This window comes from Lynx rufus, unplaced genomic scaffold (genome assembly GCF_022079265.1).
Source record: "Lynx rufus isolate CCGP_SWC_20201006 ecotype Redwood Valley unplaced genomic scaffold, mLynRuf1.p SCAF_3, whole genome shotgun sequence".
Classification (NCBI taxonomy): Eukaryota; Metazoa; Chordata; class Mammalia; order Carnivora; family Felidae; genus Lynx; species Lynx rufus.
The window spans coordinates 74,774,201-74,800,480 of record NW_025814845.1 but is presented as its reverse complement, the minus strand read 5'-3'; the positions used below and the strand labels follow the sequence as shown (position 1 = coordinate 74,800,480).

At 34.8% G+C, this 26,280-nt stretch overlaps 1 protein-coding gene across 2 annotated transcripts in view; it reads right to left on the bottom strand.

Annotated features, from left to right (window-relative positions):
• The window catches only part of GRID2 (glutamate ionotropic receptor delta type subunit 2), a 1,453,175-nt gene that overhangs the window by 324,974 nt on the left and 1,101,921 nt on the right, over positions 1–26,280 (bottom strand). For both annotated transcript variants that reach the window (XM_047091724.1, XM_047091725.1), the window contains one exon: positions 19,994–20,191. In XM_047091724.1, coding sequence (XP_046947680.1) covers positions 19,994–20,191 — 198 coding nt within the window. The remainder of the gene's footprint in view (positions 1–19,993; positions 20,192–26,280) is intronic.

Sequence of the window (26,280 nt, the reverse complement as noted above, 5' to 3'; positions counted from 1 at the left end):
TGCATATTGCCCCACCTCTCATTTAGCTATCTAGCTCTTGGAGAACAAGAATTCTGTGTTTGATATTTTATGTATTCCCCACAATGCCAGCTATACATTAGGCCCCAATAAATACTTACTTAATGCTGAGTGAGACTCAAGCTACAAAGTTATTTATAAATTGCAGTGGTTCAGGCATTTATCCTGCAGCATTAAAAGGGATTTAAAAATAATACCAATTCTGCAATTCCCAAGAGGGAATGCTGCCATCTTCAAAGAAAAGGATCATCAGAAGGAGTTTTTTTAGTGATGTAGAGACTTTTTCAACTTTGTGAGAGGTCATTTTAAGGCTGCTTGTGAACAGAGCATATAGAAGAAACCTCTGCCTGAAATGCCTAAATTGCAAATCCACAAATCAATGAAATGCAAACCAAGGATAATGACTACAATTGAGTGGATTTTTATTTTCATTACAGTAAAATTTTCAGTCTAGAATTCACTTAAGACTGCCATGATAGATGTTTTTAGAGCTCCAGATCAGGAGAAGGTAAGTTCTCTGTAAATGAGAAAGAGCTAGCTCCCAGAAACAATTTGCATGTAGGAAGTGAACCTACACTTGCTATTCTCCTAGTGATTCTGTGCAGTATTAAGTGAAATATGCAATGAGTATGAGACACAGTCGGATGTCCTCAGACAGGTATCGGGAGCCTCTGTGGTCACCTCCTCCCTTGATACAGTTGAGACTTGCTAGATGCTCAGTTTTTGTTTGTTTTTGATCAGGGAAATCTCTATTTATTTTAAGGCCTGTCACTATAATGTCATCAAATTACAAAGAGAAACTCAAAATGATTAAGACTTAAAACAGCTGAAATCTATAGTATCCAAATGACAGGCAAGAGTAAACTCCAATCATCTCTCAATGTATGGCTCTATTTCTAAATATTCTAAATATCTTGATATTGGTATATGAATTTAAAGCAAATTCCTCAAATGGGAATGGTACATTCACTGCTAGATATGAGCAAATTTTTAAAGAATTCTAAGTATGATTTTGATGTTGTAATAAGGATGTTTTCGTTTCTGTTCAATATTAAAGTTAATCTTTATATTTAGTAGATACAGTACCCAATATTGCAGAAGCACAGAGAAAGAGGAGGCTCATTCTCTATTACACCAACTACGTTTCTAGGCCACAATAAGTTTTTATTATACTCTTTTGCTTGAGTGTGTTTTTCTGTTTATAATTTCCAGATTAACACAGAATGAGCATCCTAATGGAATTAGCATCCTGAATAAAAATGACCAATCAACCTAACTACAATGCCCTGAGATTATGTGTATAGAATTATACAGAATTTCATAGTTAAAATGTTCTTTGAAAATTACTTAGAATATCTTCACTCAAAACTTCACTCTCCTGTATGCCTGGAAGTTATCTTACTTATTAAATTTACCCCCAAACCATAACCAGAGACAGATGAAAATCTAGGGTAATAGATGGCAGGGAGAGTCAACGGTGAATTTCAGGATTTATATATATCCCTAGTTATGAGATTTTCTCATCATAGGACTGGTCTTTATATCACCTTAGTTTGGATTGATGAAGTAGTCTGTTAATGTATAGCCTATAACCCACCATATCTTTTTAAGTCTACAGATATTTTTACTGAATTTTGGGTTGTCCTTGCCTATAAGTTCTCTTTAAATCTAAGAGACATTCCTGGACAGTATCATTCCATTTGGTAAATATTCTCTGTTCTTTAGCTTTGATTCAAGACTTATTATTCACTAGTTATCTGTACTTGCCATCTATTAGACCAAGTACTTAATGATTCAAGTACTTTATCTGATTGAATTGCTCCTTACTGTTTGCAATGTCTGCCAATTAAATATCACCTGCAAATTTAGAAAATTGCTCCTAAAGCCATTCACTAAGTCATTTTAATCTACATAATTTATTTCCTTTCACAGATCTCTTTTTATCCTTTTCCTTCATCAGTGTTAAAATCCTTCCTTATCAACAACAAATATTTGTGGGCATTTTCTTCTCTACTCACACACCCACAGCCTGTATGATCTCCTACATCTATGCCCTAACTCCATCCTATATGCATATACAGTGGATTATTTTTGAGCACTCACCATTCAGACACATTCTTATAACCATATGTACTTTTTGAACTTCATGACTGACTATAGCTGACTTACTCTGGGAAACTCAATTAGTCCATTAATACCTGTTTAGTTTACATTAAGAATTATAATCTTAGTCATTGTCCTATTTAAATTCTCTATAAGGAATGCCTTTCTCTATACACATTTTATCCTGACTCCCTTTGCAAAGCTACTTTTTCATTTCATATCACTGTATAGGCATGTGTGCAGGGGAGGAGTTCTTTGGTGAGTAAAGTCTCATTGGTGGATACAGATATTTCTAAGCATGGTTTGCAATAATGGAAAGATACACTGGAACTGTGTAAGGATCTTTTGCATCATGGGGTGTCTGCAGGCACCTCACTAAGAACCCCCTTCATCTACAAGCATGGCTCCTGTACATTACCATCTACTGATCCCAGTGGATGGCTTGCTCAAGAGGCAGCTTTGACCTTTTCACAGCTAACTCCTTCTGCCTTGTCTAAGACCAAGGGATTCATTCCAAACTTTACTTCTTAGGGAATGGAGATGAATATGGTGGTAACTGTCATGCCTCCTGAAATTTGTTCTGGTGGCACCGATAGGCCCAATTTTATGGGGCCTATCTTTATGACTGATGTTTTCCCAACTGCTCTTAGCATTCCCCTTTCCTGTGTGGGTGAGCAAGGGGGCAACTCACCACATACTGAAGTCTTCTGAACTCTCCTCCCAAAGTGAGCTCTCTCTTCCCTCTAGCTTTTTTGTTTGTCCTAGTAGCAAAATAACACCAGCCGTCCTATCCGGGCTCAGGTGCAATAATTTCAGACCTTAAATAATCATTTAGTGCATGATCTTCATATTAATCCAACAATCCCAATTTCATTGTTATAATGGAGGTTACAGGAATATCTATATTTCCTAAACTTAGGGGCCCGAGACATCATTGTCATGGGTTCCAGATGCATATTTACTAATTGTTCCTAGACAGTAATTCTAGAATGTTCTTCAGGTACAACAAATCAAAATGTCTACAGCCAAGCTGCATATCGTGTTTGTCCTTTCCCAGTCTTCCCTCTTTCTAATGCCCTATTTCTGTCATTGAGTGTCAGTCTGCTCATTCTCCTCTGCCAAATTTCCCACCAAATCTCAATGCCTCTTTTTCTTCTCCTCCAAGTTATCAAATTCTAGTAATTATATCTTGGAATATTGATTGTTTTCTCAAAGTCATTCTTTTTATTAATCTCCTATTTCTGTTGGTTTAGTTTAGGCACTCCTTTAGTCCTCTCTAAATTGTTGGAAAAGTCATCTGTCTTTTTCCTTCTTCACTCCATGCATCCTTGGGCCTACCTCAGATATCTTTTTTAAACATAAATTAAATCTTATTTTTCTCTTATGTAAAAACTTTTCATATTTTTCACTGGCTAAGTGATAAAGTTTAAAATCTTTAGCATGGTAAACATGCTTTTAGAATTATCTTATTGTTTCCTCTCACACTCCTACTCATCTTGGAGACCTAGCTCAAATTTCTCCTCTTCTGTGAAATCTTTTTAGCTTCCCAGGTGGAGGCTGCCACTTCACCCCTATGTTGCCATGGCATCCTGTGTTTATTACTCTAAGGCATTTATCACACTGTGTTTTAATTATTTATTTACGCACGTGTCTTCTGCATACACTATGAGATCTTTGAAGGCAGGAACAATGTCCTCCATTCTTTTGAATCTATGATGTTAGGCGCAGTGCCCAGAATATAGCATGCATTGAAAAATGTGTGGAGATGAACAGATGAATATAGGGCATTCTGCTTGACATACAGAATAAACACAACATCAACCCTCTGTTTCAAAAAATGCAAAGAAAAAGTCTCCCTCTGTCTCTGTCTCCTTTCTCTCTCTGTGTCTATGATCCAAAGGGGCAGTTTGAAAAGTGGAAAAGATGTACTCAGAAGACAGGATTACCAAGATATGGGAATGGTTTGAAAGCCTTATGAGTTTAACTTGGGTTGAAAATTTAGGAAGATGAACTGAGTAAAGACAGTCAAGGCAGATTGAAGCTGAATGATACGGAGTATGATAAAAACGTAAGAAGGAAGTGACACACAGATTGCAGAAAATAATACATGCCTTTTTCAGGAGTTTTAAGTTTTTTAGAAAGGGAAAGAAAAGACAGGTTTTTGAGAAATAAAAGTTTTTGACTTTAGACGTACAAAAGTTTTTAGCTACTCTCCAAACCCATTTCCATTTAATCTTATTTTTTGTCTTCTACTCATACCCATTCTAACTCCATCTAAACCTTCTTTGAATGTGCAGGTCCTAAAAGCCTATGTTGAACTGTTTCCGAGTATTATTTCCCTCACTGGTATGTGGCTTGGTTTATTAAATACTTTTCTGGCAAAACTTACATTAGAACTCTCTTCCCCTCTGTATGCTGGTAAGGGCATCAAGCATTTGGATTCTAGATGCAAACTGCATGCCTGGGTTTGAATCATGAATTTTCCACAACTTGGCTAAGACTCCAGGCAAGTTACTTTACGTCTCTCTAACTCTGTTTCATCATCTGCAATATTGGTATAATAGTAGTGTCTACCTCATAGGGTTGCTGTGAGTATAGGGAGCTAATACATGCAAAGTATGCACAATTGTGTCAGCAATAGTAAGCTTTATATAAGTGGTAATAATTATTATTTGGTTAATTTCAAACATTACTGTTTTCAAAATTCCCTATGGTACCTGCATTAATTGCCAACACTGTCATACACATTGTTCACTGAAGTTTGTACCTCTAATTCTAATGATGCTCTATTTTTCTAAGAAACAGGCATATAAAATGGGTCCAAGTTATATAACACAGAGGGGCCACTTTTTCCTTATAGAAGCACTAACTACTCATATCTTATATACTTATCTTTTTAAAAAACTTTTTAATTGCCGTACTCTATTACGGTAGATTTCCTTTTAGATTTATGTTGTCTATCAGTTTCCTCTTGAAACTCTAAGTTCGTATCTTTTGTACCTTTATCTATTGGGTTCCTTGTATTTTCTTATGGATTTTATGACCTCTCTGTGTAGCAATAAAGCAATGATGCTAACAATACATCATACTTTTGAAAATATTCTCTGGCCTGTTGTTTGTAATTTAATTTAGTTATTATAGTTTTTGACTTATTGGTGATTTTAATGTTTATATACATGGAACTACTGATAGTTTCCATGTAATTTATTCTATTACTTTAAACCTCTGAAGGATACCTTTTGTTTTGCCTATCTAGTATCCATTCTTCCCATTTCTAATAACAGCATCCCAATTTTCTTGGGGAATCGGCATTCCCTGATGCTTACTTCCTCAGTGCTTGAGGTAGGCACATGGTGCTGGCCTGGCACTGAGGGCACTGCCCTTTCCAGCTGTGCCTGCACTGGCATGTGTATGAACCTGAGGCTCTTTGCTAGAACTGTTGGTAAAAGAGAATCTGTTTATACCGGGAGATCAAAGAATGAAATCTAAGTCTGCCAAAAAGTCACTTTGCTAACAACAAAAGGGAGACTGCCCGAGAAATGAGACAACACAAAGGAAAGTGGTGCTGACAGATGGAGAGAGAGCAAGTCCTGAGGAAATGAGCCTGGGTCTCATCCCTGAGAGTTGTGGACCACTCAACTGTCTTTTCACTCCAGCTGGGTTGTCATTTGCAATCAAAGATACGTAATTAATCTGGCTTGGAAAATATAGGGAAGTTATTTTTAACATAGAGAATTCCTAAGCCAGTTTTCAAGCAGTGAGGAAGAGGCAAAGATGTGAAAGAGATTGAAGATGTAAAAGAAATAGGAGAAAAGAAAGGTAGAGGGGCAATTTAAAATTCATTCCACCCTGATTAGCCTCAGCTATATCTGTCCACCCCAGATTCCTTACCTGAATTCTGGACTTGGATTGCAGTTTACTTGTTTCATATTCTGTGTGGACAACTTCGAATAGATACATCCACGTTGTTAATAGAACGGGCTTTGAAGTCACACAATTTCCATTCATATTCTAGTTCTTCTGCTAATCAGCTGTGTGCCTTAAGAAAGTTGCTTAGACTCTCTGTCCCTGGGTTTTCTTATCTATGTAATGGGATTAATAATTGAATATATTTCACAGAATTATTACAAGGATTGAAGGAGTCAGTACCCATAACGCTTTGGAATAGCACCTGGCTATCTTAAAATGTTAGTTACTATTTTTACTCATTTCCAAAATATTAGTTTTGATTCTACACTCCCCACTCTCTACCCAAATATTTCCTTAGTTTTCTCTATGCCGGTAAATGATCCCACTCTCAATTCAATTATAGTAAACTAGGAGTGACTGAATATAATGAGCTATATAATCCGTGGACAAAAAGCTTAAAATGATACCTGTGAAAGCCCAAGTTTAGCCTCTCGATAAAGATGGAAATTTCCTTTAAATAAGGCCAAACCAAGCAGGCTATAGTAGGTTAATTGTTTTAATAAAGGAATAATGAGATGCCACTCTAAGATTTTAGTTAGAGGAATTTTATTATGTAATGTATGTCTTAAAAGATCACTTGACTGCTGGTCATTCTTTTAAGTACAAATATTTTCTAGATACTGAAGTTTCAGTGGTAAAACAAATGCATAGAGTCTTTGCCCCAATTAAGCTTACATTTTAGGAGTGGAAGACAGATGAAAGAGTAGGTACATAGCAAGATGTTGATATGTGTTATAAGTAAACAATCAAACACGATAAGGGAATAGGTAGTGCCGAGGGTAAGAGTTGTTTTGAATAGGGTGGAGGACCTCTCTCAACTTGTCAGCAGAGACTGGAATAAAAAGTGAGGTGGAGGGAGAGATATCTGGGGAAGAAAATGGGACCGGAAGTACAAAAGACCTACTTTAGCAGGTGTGAGAAAAGCATGATAAGTGAGAGAGAGATAAACAAGGTCCTAAAGGGAGTGAGGAGAGCAGAATATATAGATGATTTTAAGGATAGTTTTTACTCTACTCAGGATGGGAAGGCTATCAAATGGTTTTTAGTAGAGGAGTGACTGCTCTGTTAAAAATATACTAAAAAATAAAATAAAATAAAATAAAACAAAACAAAATAAAATCTTAGAAGAGACACTGATAAAAACAAAACAAAACAAAAATAAAAATATACTGAAGGCAGTCAAGAATGGGAAAAGGGGGAATTACTGGAACTCGATGGCTCTGGGGGAGAGAGAACCATGAGCAGAAGTAAGGTAGTGAGTAGAAATGGGGAAACATGGCAAAAAAGGAAGTCTTTTTCTGCTGCTGTGGCTGAAAAGATAAGATCTAAAGCCTTGAGTGAGAAGATATCATTGGCTTTGCTCTTTCTCTTTGCTTTTCCTCATTTAATCTATCAGCAAAAGCCTGTTTCTCTTTGCTCTTCTATCTAATCTATCAGCAAATCTTGCCAGTCTACCTGCAAAATAGATGTTGAACTCATTTTTTTTTTTTAACACAGTGCCTGAGAAACATTTTACAATCTATCAGAGTCAGCAGATGAGTCCCATTTGCCTTCCCTGCAACACATTCCTACTTCATTTTCTCGGTTAATCTTCAAAATAACTGCATTCCCCAGATATGGACACTGCAACTGAAAGATGTTAAAAACTTTCTCAGGCTCACATGGCTAAATATGTGTTACCAGTACCCACAACTATATCTATCTCAATCCAAAGATTATGTGGTGCCACTAAGGATCAGAGAGTAAGTGCAAGGATTTGGAAGCTGAAAAGTAAGAAATCTAGAGACTGGCACTAGATTCTCAGTCTTTGCAGTAAACCATGAGCTTTAACACTAAAAATGAGAACGGTGTCAAGGATGGAGAGTGGGACTAGAAATAGAAATGTGAAAAGTATGGAAAATGTTTGTAATAGCAACAATGGAGATTAAAATAAAGAATCAGTGTCTAATGAATTGAAGGCGACTGGAGAATCAGTGAAGGCTCTATTGATGACATTAGCTACTATGGTATTGAAGCAAATCAGTCAGTCAGGTGCCATGACCTTCCATAGCAATAACCCATTATCCATGTGCAGGATCACAGAAAATGGGAACAGAGGTGAACAAGGGAGGCATAGAAAAATATCAAGAACCTGAGGATGCCTTGGGCACAAAATTATCCTTATTTTGAGTGAGAATTTCCAGAAAGTGAGAATTCGTGTGCACCACTTTCATGATTTCCTAGAGGCCATGAAGTTTGTCTGTTTTCTCAGATATTCGGGAAACCTAAGTTTTGTTCGCATTGGTGAGACCCTATGCATGCTACTTCCATTTTGTTTTGTTTTTTCAATTGCATGTGTGCTTTCTGAAGGAGACTTGTCTTATCACCTCCACCAGACAGGCTTCTCCATATTTTCTTGTCATGCATTGAAGACTTTGAGACCTGGCTAGATATTCCTCTTTACCCCCAAACCTACCAACCTCCTAACAGATTTCAGTATTTGTGTAGATGTCCTGCACAGCAATCATTTTGGGCCATTTCTTAAAAATAGACTTTATTTTTTAAATCAGTTTTAGGTTTATAGGAAAATTGAGCATAAAGTACAAAAAGTTCTCATATACCACCCCCTTTCTCTGGTATGCTTCTACACCCAGCACAGTTTTGTTGTTGTTGTTCTGTTATTAACATCTTGCATTAGTGGAGTACATTTGTTACAACTGATGAACCAATATTGATACATCATTATTAACTGAAGTCAGTAGTTTACATTAGGGTGTACTCTTTCTATGGATTTTGACAAATGCATAATGTCATACATATACATACAAAATAGTTCCTCAGCTCTAAAAATCCTCTGTGCTCCACCTATTCACCCTTCCCTCTTGCCTCATTTTGGGCCATTTTAAACTTCAATTCCTTTTGTCTCCTCTACTATTCTGCCATTATCTACAAGGTCAGCATTTACATTTTATCTCTAGAACTTCTACATTTCAGTCTCTGGTTACCTCTCTTCATCCTACTAGTTCTTTCATATTTTCATTTATACTTTACCTGGATTTCAACTTTGTATTGACATTCTGATTAATTTCTCCAAAATTTTATCCAAGTCTATCTCCCCAGTCATGACCATACTTCCTTGAATATTTTAGCTTTTCTTTCATCTCACTCCTTGCAAAGTTCAGATGAACTCAACCTTGATATGGGTGTTTTAATCTTCTCTGCTCTAATACTTGGGCGTTTAATCCCAGCTGAAGAAAGTCACACTTGTGCAGACTAGCAGCAATGAAATGTGTCAGTCTTCCATAAACTTTAGCTCAATCCTCAGCAACACTGATTCATCCTTTTATCTATTTTGACTTAGCAGTCACTATCACTTCCCTCAACAGCTATTTCAAAGCCTCCCACTTTCTTGTAGACTATTTCATAATACCTGTCCCCATTACTGTCAACAGATTTCATCTCCTATTGTTATCAAGACATCTGAAGTGATGAAATATGATCTTCCTTAATCTCCCAACCTATTGTCTGTAAATTTAAGTGTTACCAGACACATTCTTAAAATGTTTTTTTTTTTTTCAGTATCAAAGAAACATCCTTACCCCATTAAAATCAATTCTCAATCTAAGCTTTTATTCTATCTTCCTGGGGATCTTTATCTTTCACATGTTAACTTGCTTTTCTTATATTAAATTCTCCTTCTTCATTTTTCTTCCTCAGTTTATAATTATACTCAGGTTTCTCTTAATCTAAAAACAAACCAACAAAAACTCCACCAAAACCAATGACCCTTTGAACTATTAACTCTTTCTTCTTTCTCTCTTTTCATCCCTATCCAAACATTCTAGAAGAGTAGTATACATGTTACATTCACTTTTCACCTCCAAATTTTTACACCCTCTCTGGCAATCTGGCTTCTTTTCCAATCCTGCTACCAAAAGAGTTCTGGCTTAGGTCACCACCAACTTCCCAAGAGCGAACCTAGTACACACTTGACCACCCTAATGACTTAGAAATTTTTGACATTGATAGCCATAGCTTATTTTTTTAAGCTCTCTTAGCCTAACTGACCTCTTCTCCTGTGGTTTGGTCATACTTCTCTGAATTATTCCGTTGTTTTTCTTCATAAACCCTTCTTCTTCCAAGAATTCTTAAGTGATCCTCAGAGTTTCAACTTAAGATCAGCCTATTAATCTCACTGTCTGATTTCTTTTTGGCAATCTCATGCATTTTCATGCTACCAACTACTCATAGGCTGAGGACTCCTAAATATATGCCTCTTATTGGGCCTTTTTGGTGAGGTTCAGAGTCCTCTGTATCTGTGAATATCCCCCACACACATCCAACTCATCCTTTTCTCTCTAGATCTTTTTTTCCTCATTCCTTTCCTCTCTAGATCTTTTTTTTAAGCAATCTTTTCACCTCTATGGCTAAGACGGCCATAAGGGCAAGACCATGTTTTTTTTTTAACCTTTGTGTCTCTAGTGCTTAACTTACTACATAGCATATAGTGACCACCAAAATGAAACATGTTTATTATAGGTGTCCTTATATTATTCACACTTGCATTCTTCCATTGTCCCTTGACTATGACATTAATACTTGTTAATTGGCATATGTTTAAAAGTATTTACAAAACAACCAGGTAAATATATGTTTTCTATGGTGAATGCATTAATGAATTAAAATACCCATAAAAGGAATATATTTACACTTTGAGATTAAGAACTGCCAAACTTCATGTCAACCATTAAAAATGAGGAAATGTGTAGCCCAGTACAGATGATTTCTTCTGTTCAGTCTTGGGGATACTTTGTTGGCATTGTAATCACTAAATAGCACCTTATTATCAATTTCATTATTATGATATATCAACCTTTGCAAATGTTCTTTATGCTTGTAAGTAGGAAAAGTGACAAAAAAGCCAGGAATTGTTCTAGAATTTTAGAAATGGGAGATAGGATTCTAAAGAGGGCTATTTTAACTTTGAAACATTACTGTAAATTAGTTGCATGCTAAGTATAAATATTTCATCCTAATTTTACACATCTATAATTTACTCTACTTGCTCTTCCTTCTGTTCTGTTTTCTAAGTTCTGGCTTTATTCCATTGTTATATCTGTTTTCCTTGGGGCTAAAACTCCTGCCGTAGAATTTAGCACTTGGTATCAGTTAGGGTGAAGAAATATCAAACTTCTTTCTTCATATGACCCCCAAAGGAATTTTAAAACTACGTACCTTTTCACATTTATCATTGACACGTTACATTTACATTTGTTTAGACAACTGTAAAGTGTGTGATTTCTAGACAGAAGTGGTCATTTATCTGTTTTCCCTCAACCCCACCCTTTCCATTTTTACTTTGCTATGTACTGTGAGCCTTATAGGGATGGGAATCTGCACACTACTTTTCCCAGGCTCCTCTGCCATCTGGCTTGCTCTTAATTTCCACCAGAGTGAAGCTGTTGAGGGTGTCCGAAAGCAGAAGAAAGAACAGAGCCTTCTGTTTTAAATGGTTATTTCAGTGGTTGTAGCCGCAGCGGCGGGAAGTGATTGATCCCTGACTCTCGCGTCTGAGGCACAGGCTGCATCTTTGTGGAGGCCTTAGTTAAGAGGTGCTTCTTTGGGAGATACACAATCAACTAGAGGGTTAGTGACTCCTGATAGCTTTGTTTTACTCCTTCTCCTTTGCTCCGCCATTCCTTCTAATATCTTTGTGATCAATCTCTGTATTAAATCTCTTCTCTTTGCAATTTCAGGAGTAGTTTCTGTGTCCTGACTTGGATACAGGCTTATGTGTGTTGTAAATATTGACATTTTAAAATAAAATTGTGGAGTCATTCATTCAAATGTACTCATTAGAACATAAATATCATAGTGATTTAAACCACCACTTTTCTCTAATTGGGGAAACATTTACATCATTAAAAAAGTTTTTTTTTAACGTTTATTTTTGAGATAGAGTGCGAGCAGGGGAGGGGTAGAGAGAAAGGGAGACACAGAATCTGAAGCAGGCTCCAGGCTCTGAGCTGTCAGCACAGAGCCCTATGTAGGGCTCCAACCCATGAATAGTGACATCATGACCTGAGCCAAAATCAGACACTTAACCGACTAAGCCACCCAGGTCAGGTTCCCCTACATCATTTTTAAGAATCTTTGAACTATATTTATATTCTACTCTACCTTCACAAAATTTTTATCCAAATATAATACTATAAATGTGTGCTTAAAAGTCTTTTTTTGATCACCAAATTATATTTTTACAACAAAAATATGTATGCAAATTAAAATTAAAATCTCAAGTAACCTGTGACCATAAATTTCAGGTGTAAAATATATTTTCTGAACTGAGTCATCATTATATTAGTATACAATATATTGACTCATCAACTATAAAAGTGAAACTATTATAAAGCAGCTCTATACGATATTGATAGAATTTTTAGTTGTTAATTAATTTGAACATCCCATGAATCAATATTAATTATGGTTTGAATGTGGTAGGAGTGAGCATCATGCTATATATTTTCATTTTATAGAAACCTTATTCATATGAATTAATAGATGAAAATGGGAGGAGTTTTTTATTTCTTTGTTTATTTGGTTGGTTTAGCAATGCCATTCAATTATTTCAAATTCTACCTAGCTACATGGTGATCTCTGGATCAAAAATATTCTTTTTTTTTAATTTATTTTTTTTTAATTTTTTTTAACGTTTATTTATTTTTGAGACAGAGAGAGACAGAGCATGAACGGGGGAGGGTCAGAGAAAGGGAGACACAGAATCCGAAACAGGCTCCAGGCTCTGAGCTGTCTGCACAGAGCCCGACGCGGGGCTTGAACTCAGAAACCGTGAGATCATGACCTGGGCCGAAGTCAGCCTCTTAACCGACTGAGCCACCCAGGAGCCCCCAAAATATTCTTTTTAATGGGGCACCTGGGTGGCTCAGTCAGTTAAGTGTCTAACCTCAGTTCAGGTCATGATCTCACAGTTCTTGGGTTTGAACCCCACATTGGGCTCTGTGCTGACAGCTTGGGAGCTTGGAGCCTGCTTTGGATTCTGTGTCTCTGTCTCTCTCTGCTCCTCTCCCACTTGTGCTCTGTCTCTCAAAATTAAACATTAAAAATTTTTTTTAAAAAAATATATATTTTTTTAAATTTTTTTTTCAACGTTTTTTTTATTTATTCTGGGGACAGAGAGAGACAGAGCGTGAGCGGGGGAGGGGCAGAGAGAGAGGGAGACACAGAATCGGAAACAGGCTCCAGGCTCTGAGCCATCAGCCCAGAGCCCGACGCGGGGCTCGAACTCACGGACCGCGAGATCGTGACCTGGCTGAAGTCGGACGCTTAACCGACTGCGCCACGCAGGCGCCCCTAAAAAAATATTTTTAATGATCTAGCATTTGACAAGTTAATTAGGTTCTTTTACTTTCTTTTAATTCTTTTTTAGGTAAAATGGTCTGACTTATAAAGGGATTTCAGTGATACCAGTGTTTCTATTATACCATAATTTGATACATCAGAGAATATTTATACCCAGAGCCAAAAGTCAAAAAAAAATTTTGCATGCATGAAAGTAATGCCCTTATTTTACAAATTAGGAGAAGGGTAATTACATAAAGGTTAAGGGAAATAAAAACGAGGATCATGTTTCAGGTAGATAATTTTTAGGATAGATTACTTATAGATATTGACAATATAGATATTTATTCCCTGTCAAGTTACCTGTATGTTTTCCCTTAAAAATTTTCTAGTGCATCAAAGTAAGGTATGAACCTAAATAATAGAATATCTAGCTGTATAACTCACAGTTCATATTTTTCTGTTTTTCTTAATATTTTGTATTTCTTTACTAAACTTTATATACTTGTTATTTCTTAGATAGTGTTCTCTCTGGTATTCTCAATTCTCAGTTCTTCCCCTTTTTTTATTTTTATTTTTTTTTTAATTTTTTTTTTCAACGTTTATTTATTTTTGGGACAGAGAGAGACAGAGCATGAACGGGGGAGGGGCAGAGAGAGAGGGAGACACAGAATCGGAAACAGGCTCCAGGCTCTGAGCCATCAGCCCAGAGCCTGACGCGGGGCTCGAACTCACGGACCGCAAGATCGTGACCTGGCTGAAGTCGGACGCTTAACCGACTGCGCCACCCAGTCGCCCCAGTTCTTCCCCTTTAAACCAGGAGAAAATAATTTATCAGTTACATTAACCCACCCTTAACAATTTCTCTTATTCTGATCAGAACATATCTGTCACTTATCTATTTCACATGGCAACATCTTTTGGACAGACCTGAATTCTCATAAATTTTAAGAGCATATTAATTACAGAAAGTTATAAAAGTAGGAAAGCAGATGGGGAATAGAGGAGACTTTGCCACATTCTTAGTTTTTGTTGTTGTTTTTTTCACTTGTCTTGTCCTTTAGATTCCACTTATAAATGAAAATATATGGGATTTATCTTTCTCTGACTTATTTCACTTAGCATAATACCCTCTAGGCCCATCCATGTTGTCACAGATGGTAAGATCTCATTTTTTTTTTAATGGCTGAGAAATATTCCATTGTATATATAAACCGTATCATCTTTACCCATACATCTATTGATGAACACAGGTTGTTTCCGTGTCTTGTCTATTGTAAATAATGCAACAAATATTGGGGTGCATATATCTTTTTAGATTAGTGTTTTCATTTTCTTTAGGTAAATACCCAGTGGTGGATTACTGGATCATATGGTATTTCTTTTTATTTTCTTCTTATTATCTTTTTAAATTTTATTTATTTATTTATTTGAGAGAGAACAAGCTGGGGAGGGACAAGGAGAGGGGGACAGAGGATCCGAAGGAGGCTTTGGGCTGACAGCAGCGAACCCAAGCCTGATGTGGGGCTTGAATTCATGAACTAGGAGATCACGATCTGAGCTGAAGTTGGATGCTCAACCAACTGAGCTACCCAGATGCCCCTCATATGGTATTTCTATTTTCATTTTTTTGAGGAGCCTGCATACTGTTTTCCACAACACTTGCACCAATTTATTTTCCTACCAACAGTGCACACATGTTCCTTTTGCTCCATATCCTCACCAACACTTGTTATTTCTTCTCTTTTTGAAACTAGCCATCAATGTGAGGAACATCCTTAGTGTTTGAAATAGACTTTATATATATATGTATATATATATGTATATATATATGTGTATATATATACATGTATATATATATGTGTATATATATATGTATATATATAATATGTATATATATTCATGTATATATATGTATATATATGTATATATATATGTATATATAAAATATAAATTTTATTGCCTATATATATAGGCAATTCTTTGCTCTCTCTGGCTGCATTTTCCTCTCTAAAAAGTATGTATGTAACTGAGTGCCTGACTTCTGGTTTTAATGGAAAGACCTTTTAATATATGAGATCAACCCAACTCTGACTCATGAGTGCCACCCCTGGAAAAAATCAAATAAACTTGGAAACTTTCCATGTTTCTTCTTTGACTCTTTTTTAATGTGATGGTCTGTCCATAATCATCATAACAAACTCCTAGAAACATTCTTTTAATTTTGGTTTTCTCTTAGGAAGTTAGTCAGTTAAGTGGACTCATGTAGTTCAACCCATGTTGTTTAAGGGTCAACTGTATTTACTGTTATTTAAAATATACTTATTCATGAAAAATGTCTACACTAGCAGAAAATATATAACAGTAAAGCAATGTTTTTTTTTTTTTTTGGAAGTCTGTCATAATGTTATTATGCCATTTCAATGGTGTTATTTTGCTTTACAGGGGTAAATAAGCCTATGAAAATTTCGATATGATGAATCTTACTGGATTACCTAAATTACCTTATGATATTTTACTATATTATCATTCATATAATTGAATTCACAGGTTTATTTTTTGGAGATTAGAATTTACATTTCTATCAATAATAGAATAAAGTTAAGGAAAATGTTATGTACCCTCAATATGTTAGCAGTCATATTTTAATGTTGACTCTCCTTTCCTTCTTTTTTGTTTATTAAATTTTTAAGTTCATTTTTGAGAGAGAGGGAAAAACAGAGTGTGAGTGGGGGAGGGGCAGAGAGAGAATCTGGGGGAGGGGCACACAGAATCTGAAGCAGGCTCCAGGCTCTGAGCTGTCAGCACAGAGCCGGATGTGGGGCTTGAACTCATGAACTGTGAAATCATGACCTGAGTGACATCATGACCTGAGCCGAAGTCAGATGATTTTCTTCTTAAAATGTTATCTTCCCTTTGCTTTCATGACACCACATTTTCTCGATTTTCCTCCTATCTTTGCCTATTCCAGCAAACTTTTGTGTTGGCTTATTGTTCTTCATCTGAAAACTACCTAAGTATTTCTCAAAGCCTAGTCAGAATGACTAACTATCTCCTAGGATAAAATAAAACTCTAGTTACAATGAACAGAGTTATAATTTGGGGGGGCTAAAAGTCATTCATCAGTTACCTTCTTTAAGCCTAAAGTTTTGCTTTATAAAAGGACGGCACTGAACTTTACATTATCCTACAATAATGGCATGCTCTTACATGTAAATATGAAAACAATTAAATTAAATGCTTATGAAGACTAGCATACTAGTGCTTATGTGTGGTTCTTATATAATAAATTCTTAAAATGTTTTTGAAAAGTTATAGTTGTAAGTAGTCTTTGCAGTAACATTCTTCTATTCCTCACACAAAAGTGAAAAAGCAAGTCTCAAAAATTTAACTAAATTTAGGAGCAAGCCCACAAGGCTAAAGTCAGCATCAACAACATTAGACTAATTCTAATGCTTATTTATCATTAACTTGCATTTAGCAAATGAAGTTTGTTAGCATTAAGAATTTTATCTGTAATCCCTGTAAAGCAATTTTTATAATGTCTTTGCTTTTCTTTGTCCTTCGTTTTAACATAATTGCTCATCTGGGTTCAGATCAGGCAGGACCTCTCAGAAATACAAAGGCAGAATATGGGCTTTGTGGGTTTTTAATGTAGGAATACAAGATAAATTATCATGGTTTTAATAAGAGGAATGAGAATTGATCATTCCCCCTTTCCTACTGAAAATATTGATATTATTTTTTTTCAAATAAGTCCATGTGTAATTCGTTTAATAAATAAACCAAACTCAGTAAGGTTTGAATGGCTATAAAAACAGCTTTATTATTTTTCCTACCACTGTCTTCAAAACCTTTTATTTTTTCTCTTTCCCATTTCTTGGAAACAACTTATTCAGTTCCTTTAGCTTTCTGAATACTTTAATGTATTTCAGAAATAATTCCAGTTCTGGCAATGATGAGATAGTTTTCCTGGATTAACCCAATAACAATGATAAATTCTGTATCAAATTTAAAAACACACTAGTTGAAAGGACTGGAGATTAACCCAAAGCAGGAAGAAACTGAAGGGTATCTGACCCCTGAAAAATGGTAACTACATTAGGAGAGAACCATTTTCATATGGCTTATTCATTGAAGACCCACCTCAGTTTAGGCGATAAGGGGTAACTAGAGCACAAACAGAAAGTCAGAGCCATATGAGCATCATATGTCAGAAGATGGAGTTTGATGTAGCCAGAGTGGTCAGAAATTAAAACAGAAATCACAGAGAGGAGAGACCCATGGAAGAATGGGCCAAAAATTTGTGAGTAAGCCTCTCTCAAGTCTTCGGCTGACTCTTAAACTGCACATGTAGGAGAATGACTTTTTAAAAAATCAGCAGAAATTAACAACCAGAAGACTAAAGGAACAAAAGATTATAATTACTTCCTACGGCAAGGACGATAGAGATTAAATTTTGAGTCCCTCTAAGTCACGAGGATTTGATGAGAGCCACAGAGTTTTCGTAAAAACTCCAGAAGGCTATGCTTAGGAATAGAAGGATTGTTAAAACCAATGGATTTTCCCTAAAAACTAATATAAAAAAGACCTGACTTAACAGCATGTAAAACCAAACCTCAACAAGTTCAGGGGAAACCAATAATTGCCTAATAAAACAAAGTCAATCCTCTTCAGAGCATGCAACCTCAGAGACATAATCTCAAGTCTTAATAATGTATCAACCACAATGCTCAGTGCCCAATAAAATGTGAAAAAAACAAAAATGTGAAGAACTAGAAAAATGTAGTTAACAGCAAAAGCGGTCAACACAGACCTATCTGGAGATGGAAAAGATGTTGAAATTGTAGCAGACAAGGACGTTAAAGCAGCTATTGTGAACATGATGAAGGACTTACAAGATGATCAGAATGATAAAAAGGTATGGAATCTCAGAAGAGAAATGGAAATTATTTTTTAAAACCTGAAATTCTAGAACTGAAAAATAAGCTATCTAAAATGAACTTATTACATGGACTTAGCAGAAATTGGAGATTGTAGAATAAAGAATCAGTCAACTTGAAAGCAGATCAAAACAATGTAAAAGTCAGAGAGTAAAAATGTAAAAGTCAGAGAGTAAGAATATTTTAAGAAATTAAATAAGATTTCAGTGACCTAGAGACAATATTAAGAAGTCTAACTCGAATATTTTCTGAGCCTTAAAAAGAGAGTGAAGAAAGAGAAAAGGGTAGAAAAAATAATTATAGAAATAATTGCCAACATTTATTAGATTTTGTGAAACATATCCTGGAGTTTAGTGAATCCCTAGGAGAATACATACAAAGAAAACCACATCTAGGCATATCATAGTTAAACATCAAAACATCAAAAATGAAAAAAAAATTGTAAAAAAAAGCCACCCCACACTAAAAAAAGGAACAAAAGTACAAACGATGTCTAACTTCTCATCAGAAGCAACATATGACAAAAGATTATAGGAAGACATCTTTAAAATGATGAACATTAAGAAAAATTGTCAACTCAGAGTTTTGTATATATGAGTATCATTCAAAACTGAGGGCAATAAAGACATTTTAAGGTTAAAAAAGTTGGGAGCCACTTGGACTGAACTTCAAGACATTCCAAAGGAAGTTCTTCCGAAGTAAATGATTTCAGATAGGAGCTCAGATAAGTAGAAATAAATAAAGAACCTTAGAAATTGTGGATAAGTAGTTAAATACCAGAAAACTTTTTTCTCTTTATATCTATATAAGACAACTGATTGTTGTAATAAAAAAAAATATTACATTTCACTGTGGAGTTCTGACCACAGTAGCTATTATGACCCCAATAGCATAAAAGATAGGGTGGTATAAATGAAATTATATTGCTACAAGTTTATACCTTTTTAAAAATGTGAATGATATTAAACTAGATGGAATGTGGTAAGTTAAGAATGCATATTATAATCTCTATACTAACCACAAAAACAGAAATACAAAGAGATATAGTACAAAGTCAAAAGAGGAAACTAAGTCAAATACAAAAAAATATCCAATTAACTCAAGGAGGGGCAAAAAAAGAAAGAACAGAGAGGAAAATGAAACATATATAAATCAACTAGTGAATAATAAACCTGAACCCAACTATTCAAAAATTCATCAAGAAGACATAATAATTACAAACATGTGTGCACCTAATAACAGACATTCAAAAAAATGAAGCAAAAACTGACAGAAATAGAGATAAGCAAATAGAGAAATTTAAGTACCTCTTTGAAAAATAAAAGAACAAGGATAAATATATCAGTAAGGATACATACAAATGTTTAGAGTGCAAGTTTGGCAAAGGTGAAGCCTTGTTCTAGATACTTTTCTATTATAAGAAACACTTTAAAAATTAGCTTTATTTTGTCATCAATTTTTCTTTACACAAAGTTCAGAAAATAGTACTGGCTGAAACTTTTGCTGACTTTTGTGTTCAACATCTTTTGCCTTGCACTTATTTTACATGAAATTAGCTTCTAAAAGTTATAGTTCAATCTTTAGATAGGAGATAGATAGATAATAGATAGATAAATGCTTACCTTAAAGACCAGTTCTCCTACCAAGCCATTCCATGTCCCATCTTCTTGTGGGCTTCCATACTTGTGATCCGGTGCAACATAAATTTCATAGTTAAAACCCAGGTAGTTAGATAAGGCATCCAAAACATCAATGGAGAAGCCCTGGTATTTCTTCGGCTTACCCAAGACATTTTCAGAGACCATTACAAAAGGTTCTTCCTACATGGAAATAAGAGAAATCCTTGATGTCAATCTATAGTGCTCCCTAAAAGCAAAAATTAATTCTTCAAAGAGTTTTGCTTAGAAACAGCTTAAAAATTGCCTTTGAACTTTGAGAGAATTAACTTAGCAATATAACTTATGTGTTATTAATGTATCACACTATTGAACAATGTTTTATCACTGAATTTCTTTTCATCTCTCATTTAATTACTACCATATAAAAATTAGATGAAAGTAACTCTAAAACTTCAGGGGCTATGAATTCATTTTTCTTGCCATCTTAAGACCAATGTAAGGTTCAAGAAACTCTAAGATTATTGTATCCTGAAGCATTTATTATCTATATATGTCAAAAATATGTTAACTAATATTTTAACAGATATAATCTAATAAACTCTCTGAAAAGAACAAAAAATTCTAAGAACATATAATTTAACTAAAATTTATAACATAACATTTACTGGGAGTTTCTTGATAAGTAATTTTGAAGTACAAACACATTTCATTGCAAAAATAGCTTCTCTACTATTGCTATGAGAAATTCACCTAAGTTTTTGGTAAATTGTGTAATTTAGCAAATTTAGCAAATTTAGCAAATTGGTTTCTGCTTCTACCTCTTTTATCATTCTGTGTTTGTGTCTTCTTACATTTAACAAATAGACTCCTTTCACTTTTCAGAACACCTGGTGTTAAGAAAACTCAGTTGTTTTGAAACATGCTGGCAGACTATAGAAAATCAGATAACTTATTCCTTAATTTCCTAAACTTGTTCAAAAACCTTTTAGAACAGTAATATTTACAGATAACCATCCATATGTCTATATCTATATCTATCTCCATCTATCTATCTCTATCTATCTCTATCTATATCTATCTATATCTACCTATATACACAGATAGATATATATCTAGCCCTCCTGGCAGGTTAAAATCTACCTATCCTGGGTCTAAGCCAGAAAACCTAAAGATTTTATCCTTGGATCATCCTTCCTTAGGGACTCGCAGATGAGACTGCATTGAGATGTACAATAATACATTTACTTTGGCTTTTAGTCAAAGACACTAAGTAAGTGCTTATAGAGTCACTACATCTATTATAGGAATTTGTCCACCATAACATTCAGTTTTCCTTTAAAAATTACCATGATATTAATTTTTGGATTGTTTAGAGCCAAGAGAGCTTCATTTTGCTTCAGTAATACCCTTTTCTAAATAATTAAAATAAGGTATCTAATTCTTTTGGTATCCTATTTCACTTTGGATACCCAGAAAATCAGTTCAAAGTTCAATGCTCACCTACAACTGTGTTGATATTGTTGTATTTGCAATGTTTTTTAAATCATGGTTTTCTAAATTACTGAAGTTTTCTCTTTTTAAAAAAATTTGGTCTTGGTCAACTGTTTATATCTTACCTTAGACTAAAATAAATCAGTAAATAAGTAAAGGAGGTGACTGCTATTTGTTCTCCAGGGGCTGTTCTCTTTCTCACTAATTATGTACATGTATATGCATATGTGTGTGTGTGTGTGTGTGTGTGTGTGTATCCATATATTTATGTATTTATGTATTTTTATTTTTAGCACCTGAGACTAAAGACAATCCACAGTCCTTTTAGGCAAGGTGAGACCATGTGACTAATTCTGGCCAATGCAATGTAAGCAGGTACTTTGTATATTGTTCTTCCCAGCTGGAATGAACACATAATGACTAGGGCTCTGATAACTGTTTACAGCACACCTAGTAGAGAAACAAGGCAGAAGAAGTCTATGTTCTTCACATGTGAAATGCAATACCAGACTCTAACTCTCTAGGACTCCAGAATGTGAGAAAAAAGAAATTTCAATTTTTTTTTAATTAGTAAGCTCCTGATTGTTTTTCCATTAGAGAAGTACTTGATGCTAATGAACATTGACAAATTGATAGATCAGTAGAAGAGAGGTTTTGAGAATGAATAATAATTTCTAATAATACTGATTTGTTTAATCTAAATGATATCAAATGAGAAAAAGCTAAGCAATCAATCCTTTCAAATTATATGTAAAATACAGAACATCTTGATGATCTAAATATTTCTACATTTTAAAATGTATATTAATCTTTCAGATAACTGACAGAATTTGCTACTATCCATTCAGTTGTATGGACAAAATATAAACCTAGCCAATGACTATGCAGTGTGCAAAGAGTCTGAAGTAGGCCATGAAGTCAGGATCAGAACGAATTAAATAAATGCAAAAAAAAAAAAAAGGAAGATTATATTCAGAAGAATGCAGATAAGCTTAGGAAATTCTAGAATTCTAGAATTAGAATTAGTCTATATTTTAAACACCTATCCATTGACAAACAAAAGGAAAGATGGTTCGTAAAAGATCTTACTTGACTAATTCCTCTATCAATAATTTTAGACCATATGTATTCTCTATTTATCCATGGACCTCACAATCCAATATATTTCTAAAGTTTAACGGCAATTTAGTTACCAGAAAGCTGAATATCCTCTTCAAGGTGATAGTTAAACAATTAAGAATATTAATTAAATATATTGTAAAACTAAACGATCTGTGTGGCACAAATATTATTCTGATGTATGCTTTGATATGAAATTTTGCTGCCTTTTTTCTTCATTTTTACTCCTCTCTCTTTAGAGAAATTGTTTAAAACGCTAAATTATATTTCCTTAATATGCTAAATTTTCCTCTCAAAATTATTTTTAATTTCAATATTGAAAGCGAATCCCGAGGCAGATGGATCCTTTCAGAGTTCTATTGTCAAAATCTGATACTAGCAAAATCAGCTAGAATTGATTAAAGGTATAGAGTAAACATGGTTTTACTAAGGGCTCTTTTAAAGAAGGTTGATGAATTATTAATGGACATGCTTTTTACATTTTATGGCTGAAATAAACCTTTATTACATCCTATCACTTCTCTTCTAGATAGATGTTTTCAAGCTTTGTTTTTAAGCTCTTTTACAGATTCAGATCATTATTTATAAATCCTACCTCAGACCAGTTGTGCTTTATGAGGACAATCAGTCAATAAAGTGGACAGGTAAACATAGCAACAGAAATTAGATTGAAAGTCTAGGCTATATAATAGAAATACTGATCTTGGATATAGAAATCTAATAGAATACTGATCCTGGCTGAATTTCTTTTATCTATGCACCTATTTCCAATATTTATTCATTCGCTGACTTATCTATTTAACATGAATTGAGTGGCTATAGCATCAAGGTACTACACTCAATATAGTGAGTATAGTACTCACTATAGTCAATATTGTAAAAAGTCATGAGCACCACTTTCAAAATACTCATAACTTGGGGCGCCTGGGTGGCGCAGTCGGTTAAGCGTCCGACTTCAGCCAGGTCACGATCTCGCGGTCCGTGAGTTCGAGCCCCGCGTCAGGCTCTGGGCTGATGGCTCGGAGCCTGGAGCCTGTTTCCGATTCTGTGTCTCCCTCTCTCTCTGCCCCTCCCCCGTTCATGCTCTGTCTCTCTCTGTCCCCAAAATAAATAAAAAACGTTGAAAAAAAAATTAAAAAAAAAAAATACTCATAACTTAATATTGGAAAAGCCACATACTCAAAACAAAACAAAACAAAACAAAATCAACACACACCATAACTAGTACACACAAAACACCAGAAAAACACAATGGAAACTATATATATATAAAAAAAAAAAGGTCACTAAATCACCATTTTGGGAGTTAACATTTACACACTATTTTAACAGATAAGAAAAATTAGGAAAAATGTCTCAAGATCACACAGTAGGTTACAGAACAGAAATTCATCATAAATCATTTTACTTCAACTTTATATCTTTGGAGCTCAAAATTTTCAACCTACAGATTAAAATGTAGATCTCCATAATTTGTCTCACATTTTAATGCAATTTAAACTGGTGTGAGACTGGGAGAGACTCCAGATGCTTGACAGAGAAAAAAAAAAAAAACCCAAAACACAATACTCTCTAGAGGAAGTATCATTTTTGGTCTTACATTATTCCTTCAAGTAATTGCTTGAATACAATATTCAAAACAGAAGTCAAAAATACCGTGTAAAATGAAATTCTATTTCATATATAGAACTGGCAGAAATAGTATACAACAGAAATAGATCATTCAAGGACTCAGATACTGAAATTTTCAGATGCATATTGTAAAAATTATGTTACTGTGTTTAAGGAAATATAGGGCAAATTGATAGGAAATTGGAAACCATATGAAGTGTCATTACACAATTGGAAAGAACTAAAGAGAAATTTAAGAATTGGTAAAGACAATATCCAAAGAATTTAATGACTGAGTTAATCAGCAGATTAGAAACAGATAAAGAGAGAATTAGTGACCTGTAATAGCTCAGAATTAATGCCCATGGTGCAAAGGAATAAACAACTAGAAAATCCCAAAGCAAGAGTAAAGAGATGAGAAGCAGAAATACAGGGAGTCTGATGATCCCAAATACTGCTAAGGATACGAAGAAACAGGAGCTATCATTCGCTATTGCTGGATGTTTAAATTCGTTCAACACTTTATTTTTAAATTTTTAAAGTTTATTTATTTTGAGAGAGAGAAAGAAAGAACACAAGCAGGGGAGGGGCAGACAGAGAGGGGGAGAAAGAGAATCCCAAGCAGGCTCTGCACTGTCAGCACAGAGCCCAATGAGGAGCTTGAACTCACAAACTGCAAGATCATGACCTGAGCTGAAATCAAGAGTCAGCCTCTTAACTGATTGAGCCACCCAGGTGCCCTGGTTCAACACTTTAGAAAACATCTTGACATGCTTGGTAGAGAATGGAGATGTTTATAGGCAAATTACTTTTGCTTGTTTTTGAATGTTAACAGAAATATTTATCTAGCCATGAAGACATGTACAGCAATGTTCTAACAATTTCAATTCTTGGGTATGAACAGTTAGAGAATTTTGGGTACCAAAATATATACCCAAGAATGCTTATAGCAGCATTGTTTGTAATAGCCCAAATCTGGAAATAATTAAAATCCAAATGTTCATCAATATGGAAAAGATAAATATAGTTTGGTATATGGATGCAATGTAATACTAAACAGCTTAAAATTTAAGAAACACAGTAACATGAACAGACTTTTAAAAGAATAATGTTGGGTGAAAAAAACAATACTGGAAGAAAACAGTCTGATTCCATTTTTATAACATCCATAAAAAGGTAAAGTTAACTATATATTTAAGGATCCACACCCAGGTGGAGATACTCTGAAGAAAACCAAGGAGGTGATCACCTCTGGGTGGTTAGCTCTGAGATGTTGGGGAAGATATGATCAGAAAGAGGCACAAGGAAAGATGGCTCCTGTAGTAATGAGAACATTCTATTTTTTGTTCTAGACAGTGGTTGCTGGTTGTTACTTAATTATTCATTAAATAATGATTTGAGCTTTTTTTTCTGTATGAGTGTTACATTGCATATAAACAAAAATAAAAGTATGGTAAATGAGACCAGATAATGGAGGGCATTGAAGCCATATTCAGGTTTCTGCCTTTTATTTGGCAAGGAACTGGAGCTTTGTGGAAGGGAAATAGCATAATCATAAAGTAATTTTGAGAACAGAGTATAGGATGAATTGTGGCAGAAGCAAGGTCCAGGGGTCCTTTGCAACAATGCAGATGAATGACAGGAGATTATAGCCTGTGCCTATTTAACATATATTTCCAAAGTGTATACAGATGGCCTCGAGTCTTCTATTATACAGATGGGGAGTGCAGGGTGGGAGGGGGGAGAAATTATAAAAAGCCTGCCTTTAAAATTCATTTTCCAGCAATTAGTTTCAAAGAGTATTAATAGAACTGAATTTAAGCTGGTGAAAACCTGTCTGTCTATTAAATGAAAACAAATTGCAGATTTCGATTTGCTGATCATTTGGATGACAGATTCTCTAAGCAGAATCCTCAGCAATTGGAATAAACAAAGCTTTCACAGAATGCCTGTAGTTTATCAATCTAACTGCGTTAGCATGAGGACCCATAGACCTGCTTGTAGAAAAGAGTATTTCATTGGTTTGATAATTTCCATATTAGCAAGGATTTATTCACATCACTTGTTGG